This window comes from Chlamydomonas reinhardtii, chromosome 6 (assembly GCF_000002595.2).
Source record: "Chlamydomonas reinhardtii strain CC-503 cw92 mt+ chromosome 6, whole genome shotgun sequence".
Lineage (NCBI taxonomy): Eukaryota > Viridiplantae > Chlorophyta > Chlorophyceae > Chlamydomonadales > Chlamydomonadaceae > Chlamydomonas > Chlamydomonas reinhardtii.
The window spans coordinates 6233843-6260449 of NC_057009.1; the positions used below are offsets into that span (position 1 = coordinate 6233843).

The following is a 26607-nucleotide window of genomic DNA, read 5'->3' on the forward strand; positions in this document are numbered from 1 at the left end:
CGTTGTCCTGAAGCTGTGTCATGGCAGCGCTCATTACGACCCATTGCAGATGTAAATGGAGAGGGGTTTGTGAACTGAAGAAAGCCAATGGATGAGCAGGGTCTGGCCAGGAGCAAGGGCCATTGCGTTCCTTTGCTATACACAGACCACCTTTGCTTCAGATGCGGACAGGTGCCTGGCGTGGTAGACACAGAAATTTTCGCGTGGCCAGGTGTAAGGTCCCACATACATCCTCTAATCCTCTTTCAGCCAACTGCACTCATGCTTCATGCCCCAGTCGCGGAGGACATAGCTTAGGAATCAAGTCGACAAGGGGCCCGACAGCATCAGCTGACGCAGCACGACCCCTCACTTACATACCAGCAATGACACGGTATCCAGAGTAATTAGATAAAAGCTGCACAGCAAATATGAACATTTCCCCCCAAAATGAGCTGGATCAAACACACAGATGTTGACTCTACAGCAGGGGAACGAACGGGCTTCATGCCCATCACGCCGGGCAGTCCGTTGACATTCCAGTGCCTTGCACCTCCCAATCGTACGTTAAGTGCACATCCCCGCGAGTGCACCGACACCTGAAACCTGCGTCGCCCCCCCCCCCCAGCCCACAGCTAGTCGGCGCCGTGCCCGCCGCCATTTGCCGAGTGCGGACTCTTACACAGCCCAGCAGGTTGAAATCGCCCGCGACACATCAATGCCACACCACACTGACTCTAGCTCTCTCCACTACAGCCCCGCGAGGGCCCGCTCCAGCTCCTGCAGCATCACGGCGTCATTCAGCTCGCCACCCAGCAGCACACTGGTCGCCGCCCCCGCATCTCCCGCGCCGCCTCCCGCGCCCTTGCCCCTGCCGCCGCCGCCGCCGCCGCCACGCCGCCGCCCGCTGCTGCTCTCCCGCCCGGACCCAGACCCCGGCTCCAGAGCGCTTGCGCCGCCCACCGCCTCCGCGGCGGCGGCAGCCGCCTCCACCGCCCCTGCAGCGTGCAGCGCCTCCACCGCCGCGGCATGCTCCACCTCTGCCTTGGCGCGAACGTTGGGCTCGCCGCCGCTGCCGCGCTTGCCCCGGCCTGGGTGGCAATACAGGGTGATGCCCTTGAGCTTGTTGTTAACGTAGGCGCGCTCCACCTCCCACACCGCCGCCTCCGGCACCACCGCCGCCAGCTGCGACAGGTCGGTGTTGCGCGGCAGGAAGGCCGCAACCACACCATCCTGCGGCACGGGCGTGTGTGCGAGATTGCGAGCGTGGCAGGGTCGCGGGTGGGCGAGAGGGGACATAACGCACGAACAAGCTCGGTACAGAACGCGAACGACGGTGACCAGGTAAACTACCATAGCTGCTATCGTGTATGGACTGGCGTCAAAGGCGGCTCCACCCTCCGCTTCTACCTCCCGCCCCACCTGGTCTCGCACGCAGTCCATAGCCACATCCAACAGCCGCACCAGCGACTGGTTGAAGCCCACCTGGCGGCGGCAGCAGCAGCAGCGGCACGGGGTAGGACAGAGAAGCAAAACAGGACACCCGGCACAAGCAGCAAGAGTAGCAGCGAAGGCGAAAGGATGTGCGACGACGAGTGTCTGGACGGGCACCCACGCGAGTAGCAGCGCCCCTGCTGAGCGCCCATCCCATTAAGTGCCGTATTCACAAAGACATGTTGCCGACGCGCTCAGAGAAACGGGACTCGCCAGCGGGTAGAAGACGTCGAACGTGTTTACGTGCTGGTACTTGGGCCCGCCCCAGGGTGGAGACATGAACAGCACGTCAACCTGGCACAGGTGGAGGCGGATGGGGGTTGCAAGGATGCTTGGAAAAGCCGTACAGGAGGCACTGAAGACCGCAGACGAAGTCGTTACCAAATGAGGGAGGTAAAGGCCGAATGCAAAAAAGAGAGGTCAAAGCGCAGGAGCGCGGTGGAGGTGGAGGTGGGATATGCAGGACCGGGCCCAGCAGAGGAAGAGGCTGTGTGGCGAGAGCATGCACGCACGCACGCACAGCCGTGCGCACTTTCCCATCGCGGCACATAACGTGCACACGCCAATGCCCTTGCAATGGGTTGCCTCATCCGTATATCCACCGTCCCTATCCCTCCCTGCCTCGCGCCCTGCTTTCCTCACCTTGAGGTTGGGAGCCACCTGGAAGAAGTCGGCGCACACGAACTGGCATCGCGGCGACACCTCGTATACAGCTGAGGGGGGGGGGGGCGGGCAGAGGACGGGGCAGAGCAGGAGTGGAGGAGTCGACTAGATCGGCGCCGCGCTCATGCAGAAGGCGGGCCAGGCACGGCAGGACTCGCCCCCTCGCGACGCACTCTCACTGGCCTTCGCCTTCCAACCCTTTTACTTTTAGGTCTTCCATGAAAGTCGCTAAGTACCCCTGCCAGCATCCCCTTCCCCTTCCCCGCCAGCAAGCGGTCAAGCGGTCCTCTTGCGCTGTGGTGCGCCACGCACCCGCATTGTGCCGCGCCATCTCCACGCGCCGCTCCGAGATCTCCACCCCGTACACCACGGGGAACACGCCCGCCGCCATCTGGATCACGTTGCCACCGCAGCCGCAGCACGCGTCGAGCGCCACGCGCCCCCGCCCGCCCGCCGCCAGGTCGCGGGAGCGCAGCGCCTGGTGCGAGGCCAGTACCTGCAGAAGGGGCGGGGCGGGGGGCTTACATTCATGACTAGTTAAGGAAGTGGTAGCGGGGGGTTGTAAATACCAGCCCAAACTAAACCAGTGGTAGAGGGGGGGGGGGGCACACCGGCGTGGCGTGAGGGCCCAGGCGGCGGCGGCAGCCCAAGCGAGGACCAGACGCAGCACAGACGGCAAGTGCGGACGCAGCAGAGGCAGCAGGCGCAGCAGGCGCAGCCCGCCTTAACACGCCAAACCCCGTCCTCCTGCTCTTTGAACCCTTCGTCCTCGCCACCCCACGTCCTCGCATCTCCTGCTCTTTACTGGTCTAGTGGACCTGTCAAGCCACCCCCAGTTACTTCCGGCTTGAACATGACCCGCCCGCCGGCGCCGCACCTCGGGTGTGACCGACCACCAGCCCTCCGTGTCCAGCTGCACGCCCTCGTCAAAGCGGCTGAACAGGCTGTAGCGCTGCATCCAGTACTTGGCCGCCGAGCGCGGCAGTAGCGTGCGCACGTAGGCAGCGGTGTTGGGGTCCAGCGTAATGCGCCGAGTGCTGCGGGGGCAGGGCAGGAGGGCGGGGTTGGGTGCGCTTGACGGGGAGGGGCTCGGTGCACACTGGGCCAAGCGAAGGCGATGATGAACACGCGAGTGTTGCATAGATTCCATCCGGGGTGAGCAGGGTGACTGTGGCGGGTGCTGAATGCGATGGGTGCGGCAGGTGTGCGTCGTGCTACGTGTGGCTGTGATGTCGCAACGGGGCTAGGTGTGCATCGCAAGCCGGTGCAGTAATGTTTTGGGAATGCGAGGGTGGTAGCGCACATGCCGCTTCCCGCGCCCTGCCCAAGGAACAACCCGTTGCCCACACTGCCTGCGCACCCACCCGTCATCGTCGCCGACGGCAGGCATGTTCGTCACCGGCGCCGGCCGCCGCGCCGGCGCCGCAAACGAGTCGTAGAAGGCCGCGTCGTCGTTCTCCGTGTCCTCGCCGCCCTCCGTGTTTACACCCGAACCGGCACCGCCGCGCTTGCCGTGCCGTACCGCGGCGCCCGGGTGCGGCTGCTGCTTCTGCTGCCTCGCCTGCTGCTGCTGCTGCTGCTGCTGGTTGCGGGCTGCGGCCTGGCCGTGCAGCGAGCTCCGCGCGCCACCACTGCCGGCGTTGCCGCCGCGGGAGCGGCGGCCACCGGCGGCGCCTGCGCCGCCGGCCGAGTCGTCACCATGCTGCCTCCCGCGCCCGCCCCGGTGCGTGTGGGCGCCGCCGCCGGCAGCCCCATCCTCCACTTCTCCCTCCACAGCCAGCATCTCCAGCTGCCGCTCCAGCTCCTCCAACGTCCACATAGCGCCCCGGCGACCGCTGTCACCGCTGCCGCCAGCCGGCTGCTGCTGCGGGTGCGACTGCGGGTGCGACTGCGGTTGCCCCGTGCCGTCCGGTTGCTGGCGCTGCTGGTTCCCGTTGGCGGAGGCCTGACCGGCGGGGTCGCCGCCAGCGGGCGTGGGCGGCGGCGGTGGCGACGGTAGCGGCGGCCGACCATGAGGATGACCGTGACCGAGTCCGTGACCGTGTGGGTGCCCGTGGGGGAGATCTAGCGGCGGCGGATGCTGGCCCGGGTGCGGGCCATGGGGAAACGGACCGTGCGAGTGCGGGTGCGGTGGCCCATGGTGCAGGTGCTGGTTGTGGGGGTGCGGAGGGCCGTGCGGGTGTGGCGGCTGGAAGCCCGGTGGCGGTGGCGGCCCGCCAAAGCCCGGCGGCCCCATCGGCAGCCCATAGCCCGGCGGCAGCGCATGGCCGTACGGCGGCCCGTATGGGGGCCCGTGCATGCCGTACGGCGGCGGCGGCGGACCGAAGCCCGGAGGCGCGCCTGGAGGCATTGGCATACCAGGTGGCGGCATCCCCGGGCCGTGGAAAGGCGGCGGCATGGGGACGCCATGAGGAGGCCAGCCGCCGTTGGCCGGATGCGGCATTCCGGGCGGCGGCGGCATGGGATGCTGAGGGCCGAAGCCTGGCGGCGGCGGCCGCGGCATCCCTGGCGGCCCGTGCGGGTGGAATCCCGGCGGCGGTGGTCCTGCCATCGCCGGCGGGTGGCCATGGTGCGGAGGCGGCGGGTGGCCGTGTGGCCCATGTGAGCCGGGGGGCCCGTAAGGGCCGCCATGCGGCGGGCCCTGCGTATGAGGATAGGCGTGCCCCGGGCCACTTTGGGGAGGAGCAGCACCGGGCCCGGCCGCCGCGTGCCCCCCAAAGCCTGGCGGCGGTGCAGCGGAGCGCGAGGACTGCCCCGCTGCCGCCCTGGCTTCTGAGTCCTGCGCCGCAGCGGGGCCTGCATTGCTAGCCCCTGCCGCCGCTTCGGTGCCCGTGCGGCCGCCGCCCTCGAGCAGGCCCATGCTCCGCAGGATGTCTTCCTCTGTCAGCATGCGCCCTGGCGGCTTCTGCGGCCGCTGCTGTGCCGACGGCGGCGCTGCATCAACGGCTGCCTCGGGTGCTGGAGGCGGTGGCGGGCTGGGTGGCGGCGGGATTGGAAGAGGCGGCGGGGGTGGCAAAGGGCTGGGCGCGGGCGGCAGGGGCGCCGGCGGCGGCGCCGGCATGCTTGCTGCCGCTGCCATCCTAGCCAGGAGCTGCTCCTCGGACATCGCCGTCGCAGGCACTACGCGCTGCGGCAGATGTGCCGACGCTGATGCCGCAGAGGGCGCTGCACCCAGTGCTGCCCCTTTCGCTCCGCCACCACCTATGAGGCCGCGCAGCAACGAGCCACCTGTGTCGCCAGCGGGCTGCGCTGTTGCGCTACTCCCGCCCGCCTCTGCGCCGGTCGCGCCGCCGGCACCGCTGCTTCCTCCCTGCCACAGGCCCATGCTCTTCAGCAGCTCTTCCTCCGTCAACATACGCGGCGCAGGCCGCGAGCCCCCTGCTGCTGCTGCTTTCGGTGCGCTGCTAGTGGCGGCCGCGGCTGTGTCCCCATGCCGTTGCTGGGGTGGCTGCGTGTGGCCTGTCCACGGGACGTAGCCCTCCGCCGGCTCCTCCCACACCGACTCCTACACAGTGCCAATGCGCCAATGTGCATTAGCCACCGACATCCCGCCCATCCCAAGCTGCTGCTGGCAATGCAATGTGTGTTGATCCCAGGCCGTTAACCCCACCTCACCTGCGTCAGTGAGTTGTGGTAGTAGTGGCAGCCCCAGCGCTCGTCAAAGCTCTGAACCCAGGGCGTGTCTTTCGCCCGAGCACTGCCCTCGGTCTCGTCTTCACCCCCTGTACTGCCCCCTTGAGGGCCACGGCCGCCACCATTGGAGTCATTCGCGCCTCGAGGCCGCCGCTCGCCTGTGCGGGTACATGAGGTTGGGTGACTTGGGTCATCAGGTGGGCGTGCTCAGCCCTTCTCACGCCCTTTGGACAATGCACGTTACGACCCAACAGTTTCCTTTGGACAATGCACGTTACGACCCAACGGTTTACCTCCCTTGAAGCGGCACTGTCCCTGGGCCTGTGCACAACACCAACTACAGCCTTACCCCAAACGGCCAACACTACCGTAGTACGCCAAGGCCACACGCACCTGCGGCAAACCGGCTGCTTGTGCCGGCACCTCCGCGCTTCGCAGCATCGCGGGGGCCACCTCCCTGCATGGTAGCAAGCAATCCAGCCCCGGGTGGCGCGATAGTTAGCACCCCCAACTGGCCAACCCGCCGCGATCGACATGTGCGCACCTTCTTGCCAAATGCGGTTGGCAGCCCTAAGCTCGCGAGCTCAGAAACAATTGATGAAGCCTCGGTATCGCTCGCGGGCTCGGAGGCGGCCGGCGCCGGCTCCTTGGCCCTGCGCAGCAGGAGAGTCACGCCCCGGTCAACAAGACCCACACGGTTTGCTGCGGAAATATCTCTGGTATAACTCGGCAGTTCGCATAAGCAAGTGTATCCTGCCTGCAGCCAGAGCAGTCAAGGCAATCTGTCAAGGGTTCTCGTCGGAACGCACCCGACAAGTCCGACGTCATGCAGTCGAACCGAAGTGATAACAAGTCGTCCGAATCGGTAGGTAGTCGTATCAGACAGGCTCAGGTCCAGCACGGTAGACAAACTCCCGCGCTCCTTGGCAGCCCGCCACTTCTCCGCCAGCACGCCCCTAGACATCTGTTCCCGTTATCTAATGCTGTGCAACGCCATGGATCAGAGATAGGTGAGCGCCTGCAGACCGGGGCAACTGTCAACCCGAATGTATGCCCCAATCACAGTCTCTCACAGCCCACAATAACTTACTAAACACCACAAGCATGCATGCACGATACCATCCTCTGCAAAGCGCATAACTGAAAGGATCGCCAAGTTGGTGTCTTCGGGAGAAATTTTATCACTCGACAGCTACACTTGAGCGCTAGGCACACCTTGGTCATAAACACCCTGACCAAAATAGTAAAAATAAAGCCTGCCTGCACTCTATCCTGGCAAAATGAGGAAAAGGACGATGGCCCTGTTCGGGGGCTTTTTTGTCACTCTCGTCGTGCTGATAGGCTACTTCCAATACCACCAACATCAACTGCTTAGCGTGGCGGGAGGTACGTGCACGGGGGCAGCTGGGGCGGAGGCGTGGGATGTTGCGCGGGGGCTGCCCGTGTGTTCGAGGGTTTCCGAGCCGACATTGCTGCTTCCGGCATGCGTGCATCCCAATGGGTAACTGATGCAGGCTAGGACTTTCGCCCTCGCGTCGTGGTGGAAACAGCGTCATGGCGTGTGTGTGTGTGTGTGTGTGTGTGTGTGTGTGTGTGTGTGTGTGTGTGTGTGTGTGTGTGTGTGTGTGTGTGTGTGTGTGTGTGTGTGTGTGTGTGTGTGTGCGCTAGGTTTGGCTAGGTGACATTCGTAGACAAGCCCCCTCCCAAAGCCGCGTGAGCGGGGCTCAAAACCTGTTGCTCATCAGCGATGCCTATCTACTTAACCACCATAGCGCTGGTTACAGCAGGCTCCGGCTACTACACCTTCCAGAGCCGGGTTAGGTCTTCTTCGCTGAAGTGGTGTGCGTGGAAGGTGGGAGGAGGGCTGTCACAGCAGTGTCAACCCCAAACCCTGTGCCCATCAAGACGGGCCCCGCCCGCAATGGCTTGCTCCTCGCTAAGTGCCTCATCGTAGGATGTATGCTTCCGAGGCGGTACATGCTCTGTATGTATCGTTCCTCAAATCTGGTTGTACAATACATGCGAACACAAATGTCATTCATAAGGTACAGGGAACCAACTAGGGGGCCATGCCTCCTGCCTGCCCACTCGGACACTGGAATTAACCCTGGTGGTCCCTGCAGTGCCCATTCTGCCCAACATTATACGACGGGCATAGCCTCCGGGCGCCACAATGGCACCCTGACGAGGGTACAGGTGCACGCGGGGGCGCCGGTGGAGGCCAGGGGGTGGGGTGGCGCTGACTGGGCGCGCTAGCCGTGCTAGCCGCTGCAGGACTGCGCACTGCACTGTACATACGGAGTTACGGACACACCCCGCGGGAATACATCGGGTGCATGTTTGTTTCCTGATGTCCAAGTACAGCTGCCTAATCTGAATACCTAGAATCTGGGCAGAGTGGTGGCAAGAAGCGGCGGCGTGTGAGCAGCGGCACCTCCGCCCTGCCCCAGGCCCTTCCACCCGGGAACACTCGCCACGCGCCCCTGCCTCGCTCCTGCCACAGTGCTGCGTGCATCTTAGCTAGGAAGCTTAATGCATGTCCACGGTGTGCTGTACAGGGAGCATGAGCATGGAGACTAAAAAACACTTCTGGTCTCTTGGCATCGATTGTCAGGAGGTATACGAGGTGCAAGGCTACGAGTCTCCAGGTGCGAACACGGTCGTTACAGCCCCTTACAACCCTTGCCTGCGGACCCTTTCACTGCCAGAACCCATCATGTTTTGATGCCGCTCGTGTATCACTCACAGAGTCGCTGTACAAGATGTTCTCGCTCACACAGCACCAGGTTTGTCACGGTGTAATGCGGGGCTCATGTATGGCAACACTGAGCACTAGGGGCGGGGAGGCCCGGATGGCGTTGCACGAGTATGCATGCATGCGTGCTGTCCCACACCCCGGATGGCCAACGCGGTTCACCTCAAGATACTGCCCTAAGTTCCATTGTACTATTCCATGACGCCTCCGTGCGCAGTTTTATCAGCTCAACCCAGGGATTGGCATGGCTGTCAAGCAGGGCGACAATATCTGGTAGGTGTCGTGGTATGGGCCGCAGTACCCGGTGCGTACGGCAGTCGGTGGGTTTGATCATTTGGACGAATGAAGCACAGAAGGTATCGACACCTCATCTGTGAGCCTGCCTTGACCGGTTGCGTCAAGTGTGCCATGCGTAGCGAATTGTGCGTGAGCACCGCAACCACGCATTCACGGCCTCAACCCTGTCGCTGCGGCGGGCCCCTCGGCGCGTGCAACCCATGTGTATTTGTGTGCCTGCAGTGTCAAGGGGCTCGTGGACGTGAGCGCGCGCGCCTACACCATGTCCTCCTTTTGGCCGCTGGCCATAGGCGGCATCCTATCAGTCACGGGCATCGGTGCAGCGGTGTACGCAAAGCACACGGCGTCCGCGGGTGGCCTTCCAAAATGAGGCTGCGGGATACTTGTGGCAGTGCCGTACGCTTGCGCTAATGGGGGGTGGGCGAAGATTACGCAACGGGGAATCCGAAGGGCTTGGAACGCACGCTTGTGTGCGGTTCATGGGGGCGTTCAGTGCGTAAGGCGAGGTCGTCCTGGTAGTCCTGGTGATGCTATAACCGAGAGGGTCACCCTGCGGGCAAGGGCAAGCCAATACACGACCGGTAGTAGCCTTCGGGGGCCACAACGGTATCCTGGACTATGGTTCTAGGTTCTTATGCAAGTAGGTGCAAATGGTCAAGCGAGTGGTACGAGCTGGCTGTTTGATGCGGGGCGCACTGAATATGGTACCCATCGTGAGGTGCGCCCTTTTGTATGAAAATGAGGACTTGCACTGAAGAATACAAAAGCTCTGTAAGCCAGGGTGCCGGCGCAAAAGCTGGGACTACCCATGGCTCCTGAAAGGTGGCTTACCATAGGTACTGGGAGGAATACCATGCCGATATACCCCTCACCCCCAAAGCCGCGTGAGCGGGGCTCAAAGCCTGTTGCTCATCAGCGGTGCCCATCTACTTAACCACCATAGCGCTGGTGACAGCCACAGGCTCCTTCCCAGAGCAGGGTTAGGTGCGTGGAAGGTGTGAGGAGGGCTGTGGCAGCAGCGCAGTGCCCCTGTGCCCATCAAGACGGGCCCCGCCCGCAATGTCTTGCTCCTCACTTAGTGCCTCATCGGAGGATGTTTGCTTCCGATGCGCTACATGCTCTGTATGTATCGTTCCTCAAATCTAGTTGTACAATACATGCGAACACAAATGTCATTCACAAGATGTACAGGGAACCTACTAGGGGGCCATGCCTGATGCCTCCTGCCTGCCCACTCGGGCACTGGAATGGACCCTGGTGGTCCCTGCAGTGCCCATTCTGCTCAACATTACACGACGGGCAGTAGCCTTCGGGCGCCACAGCGGTATCCTGACGAGGGTACAGGTGCAGGCAGGGCGCCGGCGGAGGCCAGGGGGTGGGGTGGCGCTGCTACCGGACAACGCCCTCCACGGAAGCAGCGTCCGACAGTTGACGTCCAACATAGTCACTTTGCGAGTGCTACTCCATCACGTGGGGGGGGGGGCAGCGGAAGTGCAGCGCTGCTTCAGGTTACTAGGGAAGGCGATTGTCAGCCACTCACAATGTCGGCCACTACCGAGAAAGGCCCCGGGTTGTGAGCTGAGAGCATAAAGGCGGACTTCCTTGTTCACGACAAACCGTCTTGTGTAGTTTCACATCACGCGGTCGCTGCAAGGCTGGACACTTACAGTTCCAATCGCGCCAGTTATCGACAATGCCCCCGGGTTTTGTGGGGTTCTGTCTGTGTGCGGTAAGCGAAAACACCTGAGCGTTATAATATGTATTGGAACTACCCCTGGTCTACCCGGGACTGCGGGGGAAGGGTCCGGGAGTGCGGGGGAAGGGTGACAGGAGTCGGAGGGGCTCCGAGGGGCGGGCACGAGGGACGAAATCCACGCGTTGACCAGGCCTTTCGTCGCCGCCAATCGTGGACTCACAGTCACCTTGCACTAATAACAACTCGTGCACAAAGTTCATCACGCCAAATTACAAGGACCCTTAGGCAGCGCACTACTGCCATTTGTCGAACTTGGACCCACAAACAACTGGCTTGATAGCGCAGACATAACCTTGAAGGCATCAATAGCAGAAAGAATCAAGCCATGGACGTCGCGGAGCACGAGCTGCAGGGGCTCTACACCTGGGTCGACGAAATTCCCTTGTCGCGTCCGAAGCGGAACATTGCTCGCGACTTTAGCGATGGAGGTGAGCGCCTAACGAACAAACTGCGGCGCTAGCGGGCACATGGGTGGAAGGATGTCGTTCGCTCGCGCGGGAACACCTCAAAACGGCCCCTCAACTGCCTGAAATAATACAGTGCTCATGGCGGAGGTCGTGCACCACTTCTACCCGAAGCTGGTGGAGCTGCACAACTACAGGTGGACCAGCAAACGCCAAGTGCCACCATGTACCACCAGTGTCACCACCACACACTCGGGGCACTCGCTTTTTGGAGGGGGTGATGGCCGTCAGCATGGCAACTGGGCATGCAAGTCTATTGCCTGAGGGACAGACGTGCTGCACGTTTGGGGGCCAGGGGCTTTGAATGCGACACCCGAACCCCTTGCCAGCGGAGGTAGCTCAGTGCACTGACCTAATACTGTTTCACTGCAGCTCTGCTAACGGCCTGCAACAAAAGATGTACAACTGGAATACGCTGAACGCCAAGGTGTTTAAGCGGTTAGGCTTCATGGCCACGAAGCAGGACTGCGAGGCCTGTTGCAATTGCAAACCGGGGGCAGTGGAGCGGGTGCTGAAGCTCATCAAGGTCAAAATCGCCAAGTACAAGGAGGAGCACGGGTGGGTGCGGTGGTGCCAGCGGCTATGCAATAACAGCTTCAGGACACCATAGATTGGGATGCACGCAGAAACCGTACCGGTTGTGAGGGACCGAGTACGGGTCACGCATTTGCGCTGGGGACTAATCCGGATCACGTCCCTTCTCAACACCTTGGTCATGCGTGTACAGGGACGCCAGCCCCGGTGTCGCCGCGCAGGTGAGTTCGGGCTACTTTCGTCGCTAGGCTTGGCTTGTGGTGGAGATGGGGTAGGATGGCGGGCCCAGCCATTCATTTCAGGGCCCATGCCAGGGCACGACAACAGAAGGTTGAGTAGGCCGGTGTACAAAGGCATGGGGTAGACCAGGGGCCGACCAGCTAAAGTGCGCCTGCCCCACAACTCAACTGCGCCACACCGTGGCACTCAGGCGTCGGACCCCATGCTCACCTACCAGCAGCAGATGGTGCCGCAGCAGCAGCAGCAGCAAATGCCCGTGCTGCAGCAACACCCTATGATGATGGCGCGGCCTGCACCAGGACCGGTGAGTATCGGGATGGCCGTGCGGCCGTCAGACTGTGTGACTAGGCTCGTGCGTGATGGTGCACAAGGACGTGCCGGCGGCGGCAACTGACAACCCTGGTCGGTTCAAACAGACCGCACCTACCGACGTGTTGGGTGTTAGATTTGAGCTGGCATCCCGGCCGCCGCGCTGCCGTGCAGGCTCCGGGCGTGGTGGGTGCGGCCATGCCCATGGGCGTGATGGCGCCGCTGTCGGCCAAGATGAACGCCGCCATTGCGCCGGAGATCATCGCAGAGAAGGACGCCGTCATTGCGGAGCTGCGGGAAACCAACCAGGTCGGGCGTGGACTCGTGGTCCCTTGTGTCGTTGAAGTCGCACAAGTTGGCCGCAAAACGCGAAGCACGCACGTACAGTGTAGCCGCGGGCATAAGCGGGCTATCGTCGTATGTTGATACTCACTTCTTTTTCGCACACTCGTAAACAACAGATCCTGGAGACCAAGGTCCGCAAGCTGGAGCAGCTGGTGCGGCTGAAGGACGCCAAAATCCAGACGCTCATGGCCAAGCTGCAGGCGGCGGGCATAGCCTAAGGCCGCGGCGGTGGCGCTGCACGGAACTGGCACGGCTGCGCGCAGCTGGGTGTGGCTGGGCAGCTGGATGCTACTTTTGGAGTCGGAAGCGTGGGATGGAGGGTGTGGTGGATGGGTGAGTGACAGTTATACCGGCAACGGGTCTAGCAGTACTGCATTTATAAAGATACTGCCCGATGATGAGGAATGCGCCAACCTAGGGGCGTTCTAGGGCACGCCTGTTGCATGCTATCTTGTCGACTTTTAGGCCGCACATGGACGCAGTGGCATGCCGCTGGCTTCGATCTGCCATAGCCATGTAGGCGAGGCAGGAATCAGTGTACCTGTGACTACGCTTCCATGCATAAGACAGCGTAACATGTGCTTCGGGATACCTAGTGTGATGCGAACGAGCCATTGATTCATCTCGTACGCTGTTAGAAGAGCATTCGACATGTGCTTACGTGGCTGGTGGCTGCCGTGAGAGACGCTTGACAGCTTGAACTTCCTTGTAACTTCATGCTACGGTACTTTCTGACACCAATGTACGTCTGATGGTGTGGCCTCTTGCGTTGCACGTCTCTTTAGCCGGAGGCATCAGGTGCAACGTGCCTACTCCTGTGCGTGCTGTCACAGCCTAACCCCTGAGACGAACAGTCCCCGCATGCACAGAGTGTGTCCTGACACGTCCCAACCACGACATGCCTGGCAGCTTGGCCGGCGTCCGATGGTAACGAACAGCCACAGGACACAGATACTGGGGCATAAAGGGATTGCGGGTAGGCTCAGTTCCGAATGCGAGGCCAGCCAAAATTTCGTGGGTGGCAGGCACAGGCGGCGGCGGCGGCGGCAGCAGGGGCAGCGCAGGACCTAGCGGCACAGCGGCGGCGGCAGCGCAGGACCTGGCGGCGGCGCAGGGTCTGGCCCCGCAGTGGCGGCGTGCATGTGCGTAGCAGAGGGGGCAGGCAAGGCCACGTGGAGGAGGAGAGCACGGCGCCGCCTGAGAAGCGGCGCCGGCGCGCAGGCTGAGGCCGGTGTCTGGTTTGCAGTCTGTGCTGGCGAGCATAGCGTGGCACGGTGTGGTGTAGATTTCATGGCTGTTTGGTTCGTTGCCTGCTGTGCTTGTCCTTCACAGCAGGCCGCGGCTGGATGCATGGCGGGCCGTGCCTGTACGAACCGACCCCGGCTATGTCCGGGAGATGAGGTAGACGCTTGCGGCCGCAGACTGGACCGTTGCGAGGGAAGACCACCTCTTTTGTCAAAGCACTGCGAAAGGATGGAACATTCATGTGCCACCCCAAGCCACCTCACGTACGGCGCCAGCTGGGCCAACCGCGACAACGGAACTTGTTGGAACATGGCTCTTGGGTGCCCCTGCGTGCCCACCTCCCCGGGTGGGGCACAGTGCCGCTGGCCCTTGGTTGCCCCCTGGCTCATGGCCTAACGCAGCCTCCGCCGTCCCGCAATCCTCCAAAGCAGTGCAGCTCGCAGTAAGCCCTATCCCTGAACGTTTCACGGATATCACACGCGCACACCTGCATGCGTGGCAGCAACCCAGCAGAGCCTTCTAGTTGTTCCTGGGGTGACGCAGAAAGCTATTGGACCTACGTATATGAGCATGCTCAGTCGCTATACCCGGCCGCTTTTGCTTTGGCGCGTAAACATCCTCGCTGCTGCCCGAGTTGGCTATGAAAGCCGACAAACCTTTACAGTATAGTGGTAGCCAAGCCTACTTCCAGGCATGCTGAATTTGTTGCAAGGCTTTAAGGGACGCGCCCGCAAAGAAAAGTTTTGACGTACGACGGCAATTGCTGAAGACTTTGGCCTTCTCGCGCGACTCGTTCTTTCTCTTTCCCTTCCACTTTGAGCTGGTCAACATGGCGTCCCCTGACGTCAAGCTCTTCGGGAAATGGTCCTTTGAGGACATCGAGGTGGGGCGGCTGCGTTTCCTGGGATGCTCGCCGCTTCCACAGCAGCTGCTGAGTCTGAGGGTCGTTTCTGCGTTCTAACAGGTCACGGACATTTCCCTGGAGGACTACATCGCCGTGAAGACCAAGTATGCGGTCTACGTGCCGCACACTGCTGGTCGCTACCAGAAGCGCCGCTTCCGCAAGGCGCTGTGCCCCATTGTTGAGCGGTAGGTATCAATCCCGGTGCTAGTCACGCAGGCATTGGCCGAAGCCAGCTGAGCTCGGCGGCCGCCGTGCGCCGGCGCGGGCGGGCAGTCGTCGGCGGACCCGGAGCTAAAAATCAGCGCTATATGCAGCAGCGTAAAAAATGCTGAGGAGCAGCACTGGCGCGGAAACCAGCTTGCCTTCGGAGCGGGCGCGAGGAGGCATCTTCGCTTGGAGCTTCTCACGGCGGCAGCGTTATAGCAATGAACCAGGCGCAGAACTGCGAACATATAGCATCAACGCAGTCGGGGGGGAGCGTGTTTGGCTTGGCCGGGTTCAGCCCATCAGCGGAGGAGGCCAGTGGATCGTCCCCGGCGGAACGCAAGAATTACCCGGCCAGATTAAGCAGAAGTAGCAATAATTTAGCTTCCAGCAGCAATCGGAGGCGGGGTATGGTTCCAGTTGCCAAGGTCACGGCTTGACACGCTCGCCACCTACTGCCGCCCTGTCCCTTTCTGCAGCCTGTGCAACTCCCTGATGATGCACGGCCGCAACAACGGCAAGAAGCTGATGGCGGTGAGCAGCATGGTCAATGGAGGAGCGCGGCATAGCGGGTTGCGGGCTGTGGGGCAACGGGCGACGGGTGTGGACACCGTGGGGGTGACGCTTGGTGCTGCATTGATATGCACAGCGCCACGGCTTTTCGCGGGTTGCTCTCAAGGCCTATTTGCCTTTTCTGCCCTGTGTCTCATCATGCTCTTTCCCCCTCGACGGTCCTGCCGCAGGTGCGCATCGTGAAGCACGCGTTCGACATCATCCACCTGCTGACGGACCAGAACCCCATCCAGGTGGTGGTGGATGCCATCATCAACAGGTGCGCGTGCTGTCGCCGTCATGGGCACGGAGAGAAGTCATTATGGGAGAGATTGGCACGGAGAGGGTGGGGGTGGTGTGAGGGTCGAGAGCGGCGAGGGCGTGCCTGCCTTCCAAGCGGACGGGCGGAGGCGCGGAGCGGGTGGAACGAGCATGCAGCGCGAATGCGGAGCTCTGGCGAACGCTTTTGTGTGTGGGAAGGGGGATTAGATACAGTATGCATGGCGTCTGGAGCACGCCTATCGCCGGCTGGAGCTCGGCGGCCGGGCGGGCCTCAGCTGGCAGCAGCAGGGCATCCAGCACAGGAGTGTCAGGCAGCCACAGCACCACAGCAGACATGATTGCCGGTCGGCGAGTTCGGACTGGGGCTTTTGGAGCAAGAGAACAGCAACCAGGAGCAGCCACTGCGGGTAGCCTGACTGAGGCGGCGGGGCTGCTGCTGTGCGAAATGCCGAGCGCGCTGCCGCCGCCAGCCCGGCAGGGGGGAGGCAGCGTTGGCGGCCGATGACGGTTCTGCTGCGGACGCGGTTACGAGCCACTGGTATGCGGATGGGGCGGATCCATGCCTGCCGGAATGCGTGTTGGACCCTGGCGCCGGATGGAGCACCGCGATGCTGGCAATGAGCCAGCGGCGGCTGTCCGCGAGGGAACCTGGATCAGCGGCAACAGCAGGAGCGCTGTGGCGTGCACAGAGGGTCAGAGCGGATCTGCCCTATGGGCCGGCAGGGGGATGGTACCAACGTGACAGCAAAGGCGACAGCAGCTGCCATAAGTTGGCGCCTGGTTGCTTTCCTGGCTTGCACGACCCATGGCGTTATAGTATCACGAGTGCACAAAGCTACCAAAGGCGTGGTGTCCTGTCCTCACGGTGTTCGTGCATATGCGTGTGTATTCCTGTGTGCAGCGGCCCTCGTGAGGATGCCACCCGTATCGGCTCCGCCGGTGTGGTGCGCCGCCAGGCCGTCGATATCTCGCCCCTGCGCCGCGTCAACCAGGTGCGTGTGACCTCTTGATATGAGCGCGGGTTCTTCAGCGGGGATCACGGCGGATCGGTAGCGGCGGCCATATAAGTTCCGGCACTGCCTTCGGCGCAGTCACAGCTTCAGTCACGTGCGCAGCAACGGGTGGGGTGAGGGGCAGCGGACACCCAGGCGTTCAGGTGGAAAGGCGCAACTGCGCTGCTTGAGCTTGGCCAAAATTGAGGAGCTTGCGGGATAGCACAGCGGTTGCCAATCGCTGCGCATGGACGAACATGCTTTGATGATGTGCTCGGAGTCCAGGGGTTGGAGCTTTGTTGCCCCCGAATGGGTTGCATGTCTGGGCAGGTTGATTGCCATCAGCCGCAGACGGTTGCCACATCGCGAGGTGTTAGGAGCAAGCAGTTCTAACATACGCCGCGCTTTGAATGGCAGGCAGTTGGCTTGCAGCTTGCCGCCTGTGCGCCGCGGGTGCACAGCTCCGCTATCCATGGCTGCTTGCCAGCCGCGACTACTGCACCCCGGCCGCCTACTCACAAATCGTCTTTGTCCTCTGTGCTTCATGTGCACAGGCCATCTACCTGCTGACCACTGGCGCCCGCGAGGCCGCCTTCCGCAACATCAAGACCATTGCGGAGTGCCTGGCTGACGAGCTGGTGAACGCTGCCAAGGGCTCGTCCAACAGGTGGGCGCCTGCGTACTAGCACGATGGGCTAGGATTGGAGGCGCCAGAGGCCGCCGTGAGGCGGGCGGCAGTGGTGCCGGGTTGGTCAGGCATCCAAGAAAAAAGTGCCGCGGTTGGGTTCGGGCGAGCGGCACATGCATTACGGCACTGCGCCTCCACCACATTCAAGCACTTGTGAAGTTATTCGCTCCTGACTTTTCACACAAATGTGCCGCGCAGCTACGCCATCAAGAAGAAGGACGAGATCGAGCGCGTGGCCAAGGCCAACCGCTAAAGGAGCAGCAGCAGGTGCTGCCGCGGAGGTCGCAGGAGCAGCAGCAGGGAGGGAGCATCCGCAGCCGTGGTGTGGGCTGCTGCGGGCAGTGTGGCCGGGGGTACACTGTGTAACGATGTACACACGCTTGTGACTCATCCGGCCCTGACCGCGGTGGCTTGTGTTCTCTGCAATGACTCTCGCCAGTGACTCTCGTAGCGTCAAGACGTTGGAAACGAGCGGGCGCCCAAGCACCAGCTGGCCATGCATAAGAGACGTTAGGCCAGCCATGTGCGAGAAGCGGTAGGAATGGCAGCATTTTACAGGGGTGCCCCATGCTGCAAGTCGCCTTTGAGTTCGTCAGCATGCAGCTTCAACCGCTGGACGTAACTCTGATGCAGTTGGATGACAAGGTCTGACGCGGGCTGCCGCAGCATTGCACTCTTGTGGGTGCCGTTGGCACCTGCCGCACTGGCTTAACCAAGCGCGACCAGCCAGTGCCTACTGCCACCATTGCTCAACCAGCCAGACACAAAAGGACAGCCCACCCAGACCAGCTGGCAGCTGTTGTGGAACCGACCGTGTGATGCCTGTGGGAGGGGCAGGTGTGTACGGAGCAGCCGGTGGGTGCTGGGAGTGGCGACAGGCGCGGGCTGTAGTGTCGGCGGTTGGCACGCCTGCTGCAACCAGGATAGGCACTGGAGTGCGGGGGTCTATGTCTGCCCCGCCCACGAAACCTCTGTCCCTGCCCCGCCCGCGAAACTTTCGAGGAGACATCGTTACACCACAGTGCAAGCCGCCACAGAGCCGCCACGCCTCCACATAGAACCGCCAAGCCACTGCGCCAACAGTGCATTCATAGAACCCATAACCAATGTCATAACACACAAACCTCTAGGGCTCAGCCCCTAGCCTTACGAGCCTCGGCTCGTGAGGAAGCGCACAACATTTTCGTGTGCGGCTTTGGCTTTCGTTACTAACTTTTTGTAGCCTTTTGCGGGCTCTGTGAGGCTTTACGACTTGGTTCCGACTTGGTTTGGATGGCTTCGGCCTTGGGTGGGTGCGTCGCGCCCTGTTTTCGGCATTGCGCGTTCTGTGGCGGCTGGCCGCGTCTGGGTGGCCGGCCGCGCTCGTTCTGCTCTGTGGTCGCTTTTTGGTTTAGTGTGTGCAGGTTACGGTGGCCCTGGTGGTCGCTCGTGGCCCGGCGCAAGCTTCGATGTTCCGTGGTGCTCCTCGGCGCCTCTCCTCGTGCCGCCTGGCCCGCCGTCGTCTCCACCGGCGGCCTTGCTGGCTCAGCAGATAGTTAGGTTGCGGGTGCCGTTCGTAGCATGGCGGTTCAGGGACCGTTAGGCAGCAGATGACGCTGGTCCCGGGTGTCGGATGTGAGTGCCCGGGCGGCTGTTGCCCGGGCGCCCGGGCGGCTGGTGCGCCTGTTCGCCTCCGGGCGCGCGCGTGCCTGTTTGGTGGGTCGGTCTAGTTCGCTGGTGGGGCGGGTGGAGGGCGGTGTGCCCGTGGCGAGGTGTTGTGGTGTACTGGTGGTTTGGTCAGTTTCCGGCTCGGTTTCCCTTTGTGGTGCCTCGGCACCGACGTTTCCGGACATGGGCCTCCGGGCCAAGACATTGCGCGTCTGTGACGCCGACGAGAAAATGTGTGGTGCTTGCGTTTGATGGGGATGTCGGCAGACCTCTGGCCTGTCGCGCCTTGTTGTGCGTTGGTGCTGCCGCCAAAAGACCTAAACGAGATGAGGGGTGTTACGTGGCGGTGGGGCTTTGGCGGGCTTCGGCTTGGCTTCGACTCATGTGCGTAACACTATGAAGGTCGGCAGCCAACCAGGGGGCGGGTGTTGTTTCTCTGGGTCGCAGATGGCCCTTCGCGGCGTGGGTACGGCGTGCCCCCGCTTGTCGGGCTGTCCCTTCAATTGTAATCCGCATCCATAGATTGCATTGGTTACAAGATTCATAGGAAGTTTTGTTGAGTACGTAAGCAATCCCGTCATCCTGGGATGCGTGACTGCTTACATATGCTATCGAGATCGAATACCGCACAGTGACCCAAAGTGGGATACCTGGGGCGCCCGGCGTCGCGCGTCCAAGCGCGGGCTTGCGGCCTGGCAGCCTGGGCAGCCCCATCGCCCTAGCGACTGGCTTTGCGGGGGCATCTCGCCGCGACGGCGGGGCATCAGGTGAGAAATCGGCTTGACGGTCGCCCATCGGGCAGCATGTACACCCGCGCGCGCCGTTGCGACACACTGCATCTTCACTCTGCACAGCTCACACGCCTGCCACACTGCTTGCATCCGCTGTTATCCGCCAGGCCTGAGGCATTTCCCACACTCCAATAGGATACCGCCCATCGCCCCTGCACCCCGCGTCCTCAACCCCCTGCCTCACCAGCCCAACGCGTGCGTCTACACATTTTGCAACGCAACAATGTTTTCGCAGATGATATCCTCACGCATGTACGTCTGATCACAGGAAAGATCGTTAGTGCTGAAGCCCTCCTCACCACGCATACGCACACGCTGACACGCACCAACGGCTTGGTTGCCCGTGCCCACGACGCGTTCCGCTGTGGACGCGAACATGCAGCACACCCAGACTGCCCTCGCGCTGCCGCGCCCGCCACAACAGGGTGTGCAGGCCACATACACATCCAGAAAAACTCATTGAGCCCCGTCGCACCGAACCGGCCTGGCACAGGCACGGTCAACAATTTGTCAGCACCGCACATTCCAGGTTACACAAGAGCCCAGGGGCCTACCCAGTACCCACCCTTCGACGCCAATACCCTCGCACCATACAGTAGCGCACAAAGTCACCGCTACACACCGGTTCTTACTACCGTATTGCAGCATTTATTAACGTGTTCAGGGGTAATCCATGCGGTGTGGATGTCACAACATTAGTCGGGCAAACGCATTTCTGGACCGCTTTTGGCTTAGCAATCTTAGCTTAGGCGCTGCACTTCGTGACGTCCATGCCGGGTCCACGCGCAGATTCGGAGCGCCAGCCAGCGCATCCCCTTGATTCCCTGATGCGCCCGCACGACGGACATTCCACCGCACACCGCCCTATGCCACACAAGCACACGCACACATGCATTTCCACGGCCCAGACGCTGAGCCGCACCCCACCGTCGCACAGTAGACAACCCCCCCATTTTTAGATTCTAGACCGCAGTACAAGCCTGTTCAGCGCCGACACGCCTTCAACCCCTGTGCTCCGCTCGTTTTAGCTTGGTTTGGTTTAGTTTGGGCTGGAATTTACAACCCTCCTTCCCCCCCCCCGAGCTGGCGCCCTCGCCAGCAGGCCACGGCACCTACGCCAGCATCGCTCAGCGTGGCGTGGACATGACGTCGTCACGTGTGATCACGATGGGGTGCGAAGCCAGCAGGATGCGGGCGCGGCGGCGCGGCGGCGGCGTGCCAGGGCGCTGCAGCTGCCCACCACCGCTGCCATCAGGACCAACGGCGCCCGTTGACCTGAAGCCGTTCACCTGGGCATCCCACAGGGCATCCACTACCGCTGCCGTTTTCGGCGCGGCGTAGCCGTCGGCTGCCGCCAGCAACGCCGCGTCGAGCGTCCCCGGCACAGCGGCGCCGCCACTCGGGTGTGGGACCGATGTAGTTGAGGTAGCGTCCACTGCAGCGTTCGACACTGCGACGGTGGCGGCGGCAACTGCCGCAGGCGTGGTCCCGGGCCCGTTGGCGACTGATGGCGGCCGGGCGGAGACGCCACCGCCGGCGGACCCGCTCCTGCCGCTTCGTGGCACGGGGGACAGGTCAGGGGAGCCCGGCTTATTGTCGTGCAAGGCTGACGCGTCTGCCGGCGGCGGCGGAGAGGCGGGCGCAGCGCGTGTGGCGGCGGACAGTGGGAGTGTACTGTCGATGGACGGCAGCCGGGGGAGCTCCGCCGGAGGTCCCGAGGGCGGCCGGGGCGGCGTTACTGGCTTGGGCTCCAGCACCGGCAATGGCACTGCTGCCGCTTCAGGTGCCGCTGCAGGCGCAGCCGCCGGCCCGCCACCAGACGACGACCGCCGCAGCACTGCGTCCTCCTCGCTCGCAGAGGCCGCAGCCGGCGCCGATGCCTCCCCCCGTACAAGGGGTCGTAGGTCCGAGGCGGAGGGCGTGGGACTCCACCAGGCCAGGTCTTCCGAGTTCTCCGTGCCCACCGCCAGCTCAGCCCCCGCCCCAGCCGTTGCGGGCACTGCCGGCGCCGCCTCTGCCGCGGCCGCGGCCGCTGCCAGCGGCGGCAGCACCGATGGCCCAGCTGCCGCAGCGGCGGCCACGGGCTGCCGCACGGCGCGGACTGCCAGCGGCTGGTCGGCTTCTTGGTCGAAAGACGGGGGGTCGTTGTAGGCGAACGCGGACCGCGGCAGCTCGAATGACGCCATGGCGATGCCGCCCTGGTTAAGTGGCTTGGTGAGCTCAGGCGCTGGTGCGGGCACTTGTGCAGGTGGGGCTGTAGGTGCCGGCGGAGGTGCGGGCTCTCGTGCCGGTGCTGGTGGCGGCACTGGTGCGGGCGCTGGTGCGGACACGGGTGGCGGCGCTGCCGCAGGTGCTCGTGCGGACACCGGTGGGGGCGCTGATTCCGGTTCCGGAGGCGGCATCGCAACCCTTTCCGTTTTGACGATCCCGCGTGGCGGAGCGCCGCTGCTGTTCGACAGCCGGTGCGGTGGCGGCGGCGGCTGTGCAGGCTGGTCCTGCGCCTCCGCTGCGGCGCCGCCGCCACCACCGCTCACGCCCCTGACACCTCCTTCAGCCGCAGCAGTGGCCGTCACCGCCGCCGCCGCTGCTGCAGCAGCAGCTCCGTAGGGCTGGAGGTCCACGGAGGAGGCGAAGCCGCCGCTGATGCTGCCTCGCCCGGCCGGTCCCGAGTCCGTCATGGCGAAAGACGCCTCCATCACACTTGCCCCGTCTACGTCCGCGCTGCTGCTCGCCTCTGCCTCCAATCGCCCCAACGCCTCCGCAAGCGCGGCACCGGGCACGGCGCCGCCGCTGCTGCCGCCAGCTCCACCTCGGCTGCCAGCACCGCCGTCACTTTCCGTGCCGCCGTCACGCGCCCCGCCGGCTCGCGCCGCCGACGGCGCGGCTTCTGTGTCCGCCCTCGGCGCCCGGCCTGTGGTGTGCTCCCCGCGCTCCTCCCCTGTGATTGCGCTGAGTGCGGCCGCAATGGCGTCGTCTCCCGACTTGGCACTGGCCAGCAACAGCGGCGCCGCGCTGCCGCCAGACTCATCGCCACCACCAGGGGCGTATCGCGACCGCGGGGGGTGCTGCTGGTGGTCGAGGCTGGTGTCACTGGTGTAGCCCGTGTGGCGGCCGCTGCTGGCGGCGCTGCCGCCCATCAAGCGGCCCTGGCTGGGAACTCCTAACGCGGTCGCGGCGAAGCGCGTCGTGCCGCCGCCAGCGCGCCCCGAGCCGCCCCCACCGCCCCAGTCGGGGCCGCTGCCGCCACCGTTGTCGCTGACGTGGCCCGAAGACATGCCGCTGAGGGGCGAGGGAGAGCGCGAGCGGGGAGGGCGGTAGCGGGCCTGGCTGCCAGACGGAGCCACAAAGGAGTTGGACCGAGAGGGTGTGTTGCTGTCGCCGCCGCCAGTGGAGATGCCGCCACCGCCCCCGGTCCGCGGGCTGTCACCATTGAGCGAGGAGCCCGTGGAGGTCCTGCAGTAGAAGGTTATCGCACACAGATTGTAACATTACCGACTGCTTCCATGTAAATTGTGTCCCTTCCCGCGGCCAATGAGCGGATAATGGCAAGGGTATGGTCAGGCCTGGTGCCGGCCCACCACCAGCGACCGCACCTCACCTGGCGAGCAGGGTGTCTATGCTAACTGGCCCGTTGTTGGCCACGGCGGCGCCGCTGGGGCTGGAGCTCGAGCCCGCTGGCGCCAGTGACGTGCCGAATGGGGACGAGGTTGCCGGTGCGGCTGCCGACGTCGCTAGCTTTGGCGCCACAAACGCTGCGGGTGGCGCGGCTGCGCCGCCAGAAGTGCGTTGCTGTAGCTGCCGTTGCAGTTCCTGCAGCTGCGCCTGGATTGCAGAAAGCGAGGCGGTGTCTGCAAGCTGGAGGGGCGGCTGAGGCGGCATGGCGGGCAGCGGGTGGCCCATGGGACTGCCGCTGCCAGCAACCATGCCCGCACCTACAACCACACCCGCAACCCCGCTCGCACCCGCACCCGTGGCCGCACCAGCGGCAGGGCTTGGCCCTGGGCTCTGCGACATGGTGCCGCTTACTCCTCCGCCGAAACCACCCAGGCCACCGTTCATTCCGCCGCCACCGCTGGCGATGGGGCTGCCCAGGCTGCCAGGCCGCAAGCCCGCGCTCGGACGCGCGCCGCCGGGCGCCCCAGGTATCCCCGAGCCCCTGCCGGCTGCGATGGGCCGCACCATGCTACCGAAGTTCTCCAGCCCCAGCTTCCGTGCTCCCGGCCGGGCCGCCAGCGCGCCGCCGCCGACTATGCCAGCGGGCAAGCCCCCGCCCGCAGCCGCGGCCGCGCCACCGGCTCCAACCCCAGTGCCAGCAGCCGTGCCTGGGCTGCCCGTGAGTACGCCTGAGCTCTTGCCCAGCCGCGCGCCCGCACTGTTGGCGTTCACGGCCGGCAGCGGCAGACTGCTGCTGGCGGGGGAGGTGGTGATGGTGGCGGCGGCGGTGACCGGCTTTGCCGGCACGCCCGCCCGGGCCATCATGGCTTGCAGTTGTGCCTGCTGAGCTTGTAACGCCTGCAGCGCCGCCAGCTGTGACTGCAAGGTGCTCGCTGCTGCGGCGGTCGGGGCTGCCGGGGCCGCCGCAGCGGCTGGTGCGGCTAAGGTGGCGGACGAGGAGAGGTCTGTGCTGGGCCGCCCCTTCTCCCCCACCTTCCTCCGTAGCACGGCAAGCTGGGTTATACAGCGGGCAAAGCAGCGTGCCACAACTGTTTGACTCTTGAAAGATAGTGCGGATGCAATGATCTACAGAAGGGCTTTCCATCCTAGTTGTCGGGGTTCACATGCCAGACATTCTGCTCCCACACAGCAGCCGCCAGCACCCATCACCCAGCACCCACGCACCTGCGCCGCCAGCTCAGCCGCCGCGGCCGTGCCTCTGGGCGTGTTGCCTCCCGGCACAACCACAGACCCCGTCGGCACCGCGTCCGTTGGCATCACGCCAGCTGACGTCAGCTGCAGCGGCGGCGGCCGGTGGTGGTGGTCCGAGCTCCCGGCATCCGCCCCTGAAGCCGCGGCGCCGTCGGCCGCGGGCTGTATCTCCGTGCCCCCGGCAGCCCGTGGCGAGCTGGCTGCGCTGCTCGCCGTCTTGGAAGCCTGCAGTGCCGCCATCTGCGCCTGTAGTACCGCCAGCTGCTGCTGCTGCGGGGTCTGAGGGCTGGCAGTGACGCCGTTGGCCATTGGAGAGTGCGCCGGTGGCGCCGGCGTCGGGGATGCGGGCACTGAGAGCGAGGGCGCCGGGGACGCGGGCGCTGGGCTGCTGCCAGCTCCTGCTGTTGGCTGCTGCCGCTGCTGCTGGCGGGCGCGGCACTTGAGCACCATGAGCGCCAGGTCCTCCTTGCGCAGCGGCTGGGAGGGCGTGGGGCCACCCTGGGGGGTTAGGGGGCGAGGAAGGAGGGAAGGGAGGCTGGTAAGACGCAGGTGGAGGCACGGGAGCGCAGGGCCGGAGGCGGACGGGGAGCCATGAGGCATGCACGGATACAAGGTAGGCCCCAGCGCACAGGCGCGCCACAGGAACCGCGTATGCAGCGGCACTGTGGGCGGGGGGGGGAGTGCCATGCGGCCATACCCCAGCACCAGGGCCCCTTGCCACGGCCCCGGACCCGCTGCGGTGTGGTAGACTGTGTGTCCTGGCGCCCCCGTGGCCTCTCACGCTCTCTCACGCCCCTCCCCACCAGGTAGTCATCCGCCTGCAGCGCCCGCGCCACCGCCTCGTTGGCTTGAAGCACCACCACACTGCAGCCGCCGCCGCACGCCTGCCGGGCCTGCATGGCGCCGCCGGGGGCGCTGAACAGCACATCGGGCTGGAAGACGATGATGTCAGGGCCGCTGGGCCGACCCGCAGCCTGTGGAGCGTACAATGTGTTTGAAGAGGTGGCGGGTGTGACAGCGTGTGAGGTTGAAGGGCCCTGTACGTTTGTTTGCAGCTCACGCCACTTTGTATTGTCGCTAGTCGGTAGTACCCCAGCGGCGTACCACCACCGCGAAGTCGCCACGCACCTCGCCACGCACCGTCCTGATCTGCTCTATCACGGCGAACACGTCCGGCGCGCCCGCCATATGCAGGACCGAGGATACCGGTGCCTGCGCCAGCGCCGACTGAAAGATTGCGGCAAGGCTGGGCTCATTGACCACAAGCAGGATGTGTACCGGCTGATGCGCGCCTGAGGCGAAAGGCAAGAGGTTGGTCAGCGAAAACGGTCATGGTGGGAATCGAATGTGATGCGGGTTGAGTTCGGGGGCCGGTTTCGGTGCACCACATTGGCGTACCTGCCGTCGTCTGCAATGAGCTCTTGACTGGCGTTGAAACACGGTCAAGTGCCGGTGCTGGCGTTGTGGGTGCGGCCTGCTGCGGAATGCGGCTTTGCTGCTGAGCCGCGAGTTGCATTTGCAGCGTCAGCAGCTGTTGCTGCAACTCCAAAGGGCTGCCTGGCTGCTGCATGCTGCTGAGTGGCGGAGCGTTCTCCAGGGGCGGGTAGCTTGAGGACGCTTCACGGTACACAGGGCTGTTGGCGCCGCTGGATGATGCAGAGCCGTGTTGAAAGTGCTTCAAGAAGCCACGCATCGTAAGCGACGACTAAGTCTGAGGCGTTGCGGTCGAGGGGAAAACATTCTGTGGAGGGTCGCTCTTGTGTACCTTAGGCAGAACTACTTTACATGGATGATTTTGGAAACACGTGTAGCTTATAGCGCAAGATTTGGCAAACGCGGTGCTCTTGAGGAACTCGTTTGCTACAAGCTTCGTGCCCCTATTCCGCATGTGTACCAAGTAGAAGTCCTGGCTCCGTAGTGTGGAAGATGTCCAGCTTTCTAAAAGTCAACGGCGGGTACAATGCTCA

General features: G+C 63.7%; 5 protein-coding genes across 6 annotated transcripts; 3 read left to right on the forward strand and 2 right to left on the reverse strand.

Annotated features, from left to right (window-relative positions):
• Positions 1-73: 73 nt before the first annotated feature.
• On the reverse strand, positions 74-6761 carry CHLRE_06g290800v5 (uncharacterized protein). The gene is made up of 11 exons (XM_001695473.2): positions 6579-6761; positions 6314-6422; positions 6163-6226; positions 5752-5927; positions 3501-5641; positions 3014-3173; positions 2449-2632; positions 2116-2186; positions 1687-1767; positions 1402-1464; positions 74-1212 (listed from the first exon to the last, which is right to left on the reverse strand). Exons 1-11 carry the CDS (start codon positions 6731-6733, stop codon positions 730-732), a joined length of 3687 nt encoding a protein of 1228 aa, XP_001695525.2. The 5' UTR covers positions 6734-6761; the 3' UTR covers positions 74-729.
• A 98-nt stretch (positions 6762-6859) lies between these two features.
• Positions 6860-9614, forward strand: CHLRE_06g290850v5 (uncharacterized protein). Its single transcript, XM_001695346.2, has 5 exons — positions 6860-7155; positions 8328-8417; positions 8518-8555; positions 8742-8797; positions 9044-9614. The coding sequence occupies exons 1-5, from the start codon at positions 7065-7067 to the stop codon at positions 9189-9191; spliced, it is 423 nt and encodes a 140-aa protein (XP_001695398.2). The 5' UTR covers positions 6860-7064; the 3' UTR covers positions 9192-9614.
• A 1142-nt stretch (positions 9615-10756) lies between these two features.
• Positions 10757-13195, forward strand: CHLRE_06g290900v5 (uncharacterized protein). Its single transcript, XM_001695347.2, has 7 exons — positions 10757-11005; positions 11118-11178; positions 11414-11599; positions 11769-11796; positions 12006-12119; positions 12299-12433; positions 12586-13195. Exons 2-7 carry the CDS (start codon positions 11123-11125, stop codon positions 12685-12687), a joined length of 621 nt encoding a protein of 206 aa, XP_001695399.2. The 5' UTR covers positions 10757-11005; positions 11118-11122; the 3' UTR covers positions 12688-13195.
• A 1074-nt stretch (positions 13196-14269) lies between these two features.
• On the forward strand, positions 14270-18061 carry CHLRE_06g290950v5 (uncharacterized protein). Its single transcript, XM_043063418.1, has 7 exons — positions 14270-14597; positions 14679-14803; positions 15302-15356; positions 15566-15654; positions 16558-16648; positions 17203-17315; positions 17535-18061. Exons 1-7 carry the CDS (start codon positions 14544-14546, stop codon positions 17587-17589), a joined length of 582 nt encoding a protein of 193 aa, XP_042924124.1. The 5' UTR covers positions 14270-14543; the 3' UTR covers positions 17590-18061.
• A 1462-nt stretch (positions 18062-19523) lies between these two features.
• On the reverse strand, positions 19524-26579 carry CHLRE_06g291050v5 (uncharacterized protein). Of its 2 annotated transcripts, none has more exons than XM_043063420.1 (6): positions 26039-26579; positions 25781-25932; positions 25444-25614; positions 24614-25138; positions 23373-24442; positions 19524-23227 (listed from the first exon to the last, which is right to left on the reverse strand). In XM_043063420.1, the coding sequence occupies exons 2-6, from the start codon at positions 25826-25828 to the stop codon at positions 20902-20904; spliced, it is 4140 nt and encodes a 1379-aa protein (XP_042924125.1). In that variant the 5' UTR covers positions 25829-25932; positions 26039-26579; the 3' UTR covers positions 19524-20901. The 2 variants fall into 2 exon arrangements, with proteins under 2 accessions (XP_042924125.1, XP_042924126.1); XM_043063419.1 differs by having other exon boundaries at positions 25769-25932.
• Between the last annotated feature and the right edge of the window lie 28 nt (positions 26580-26607).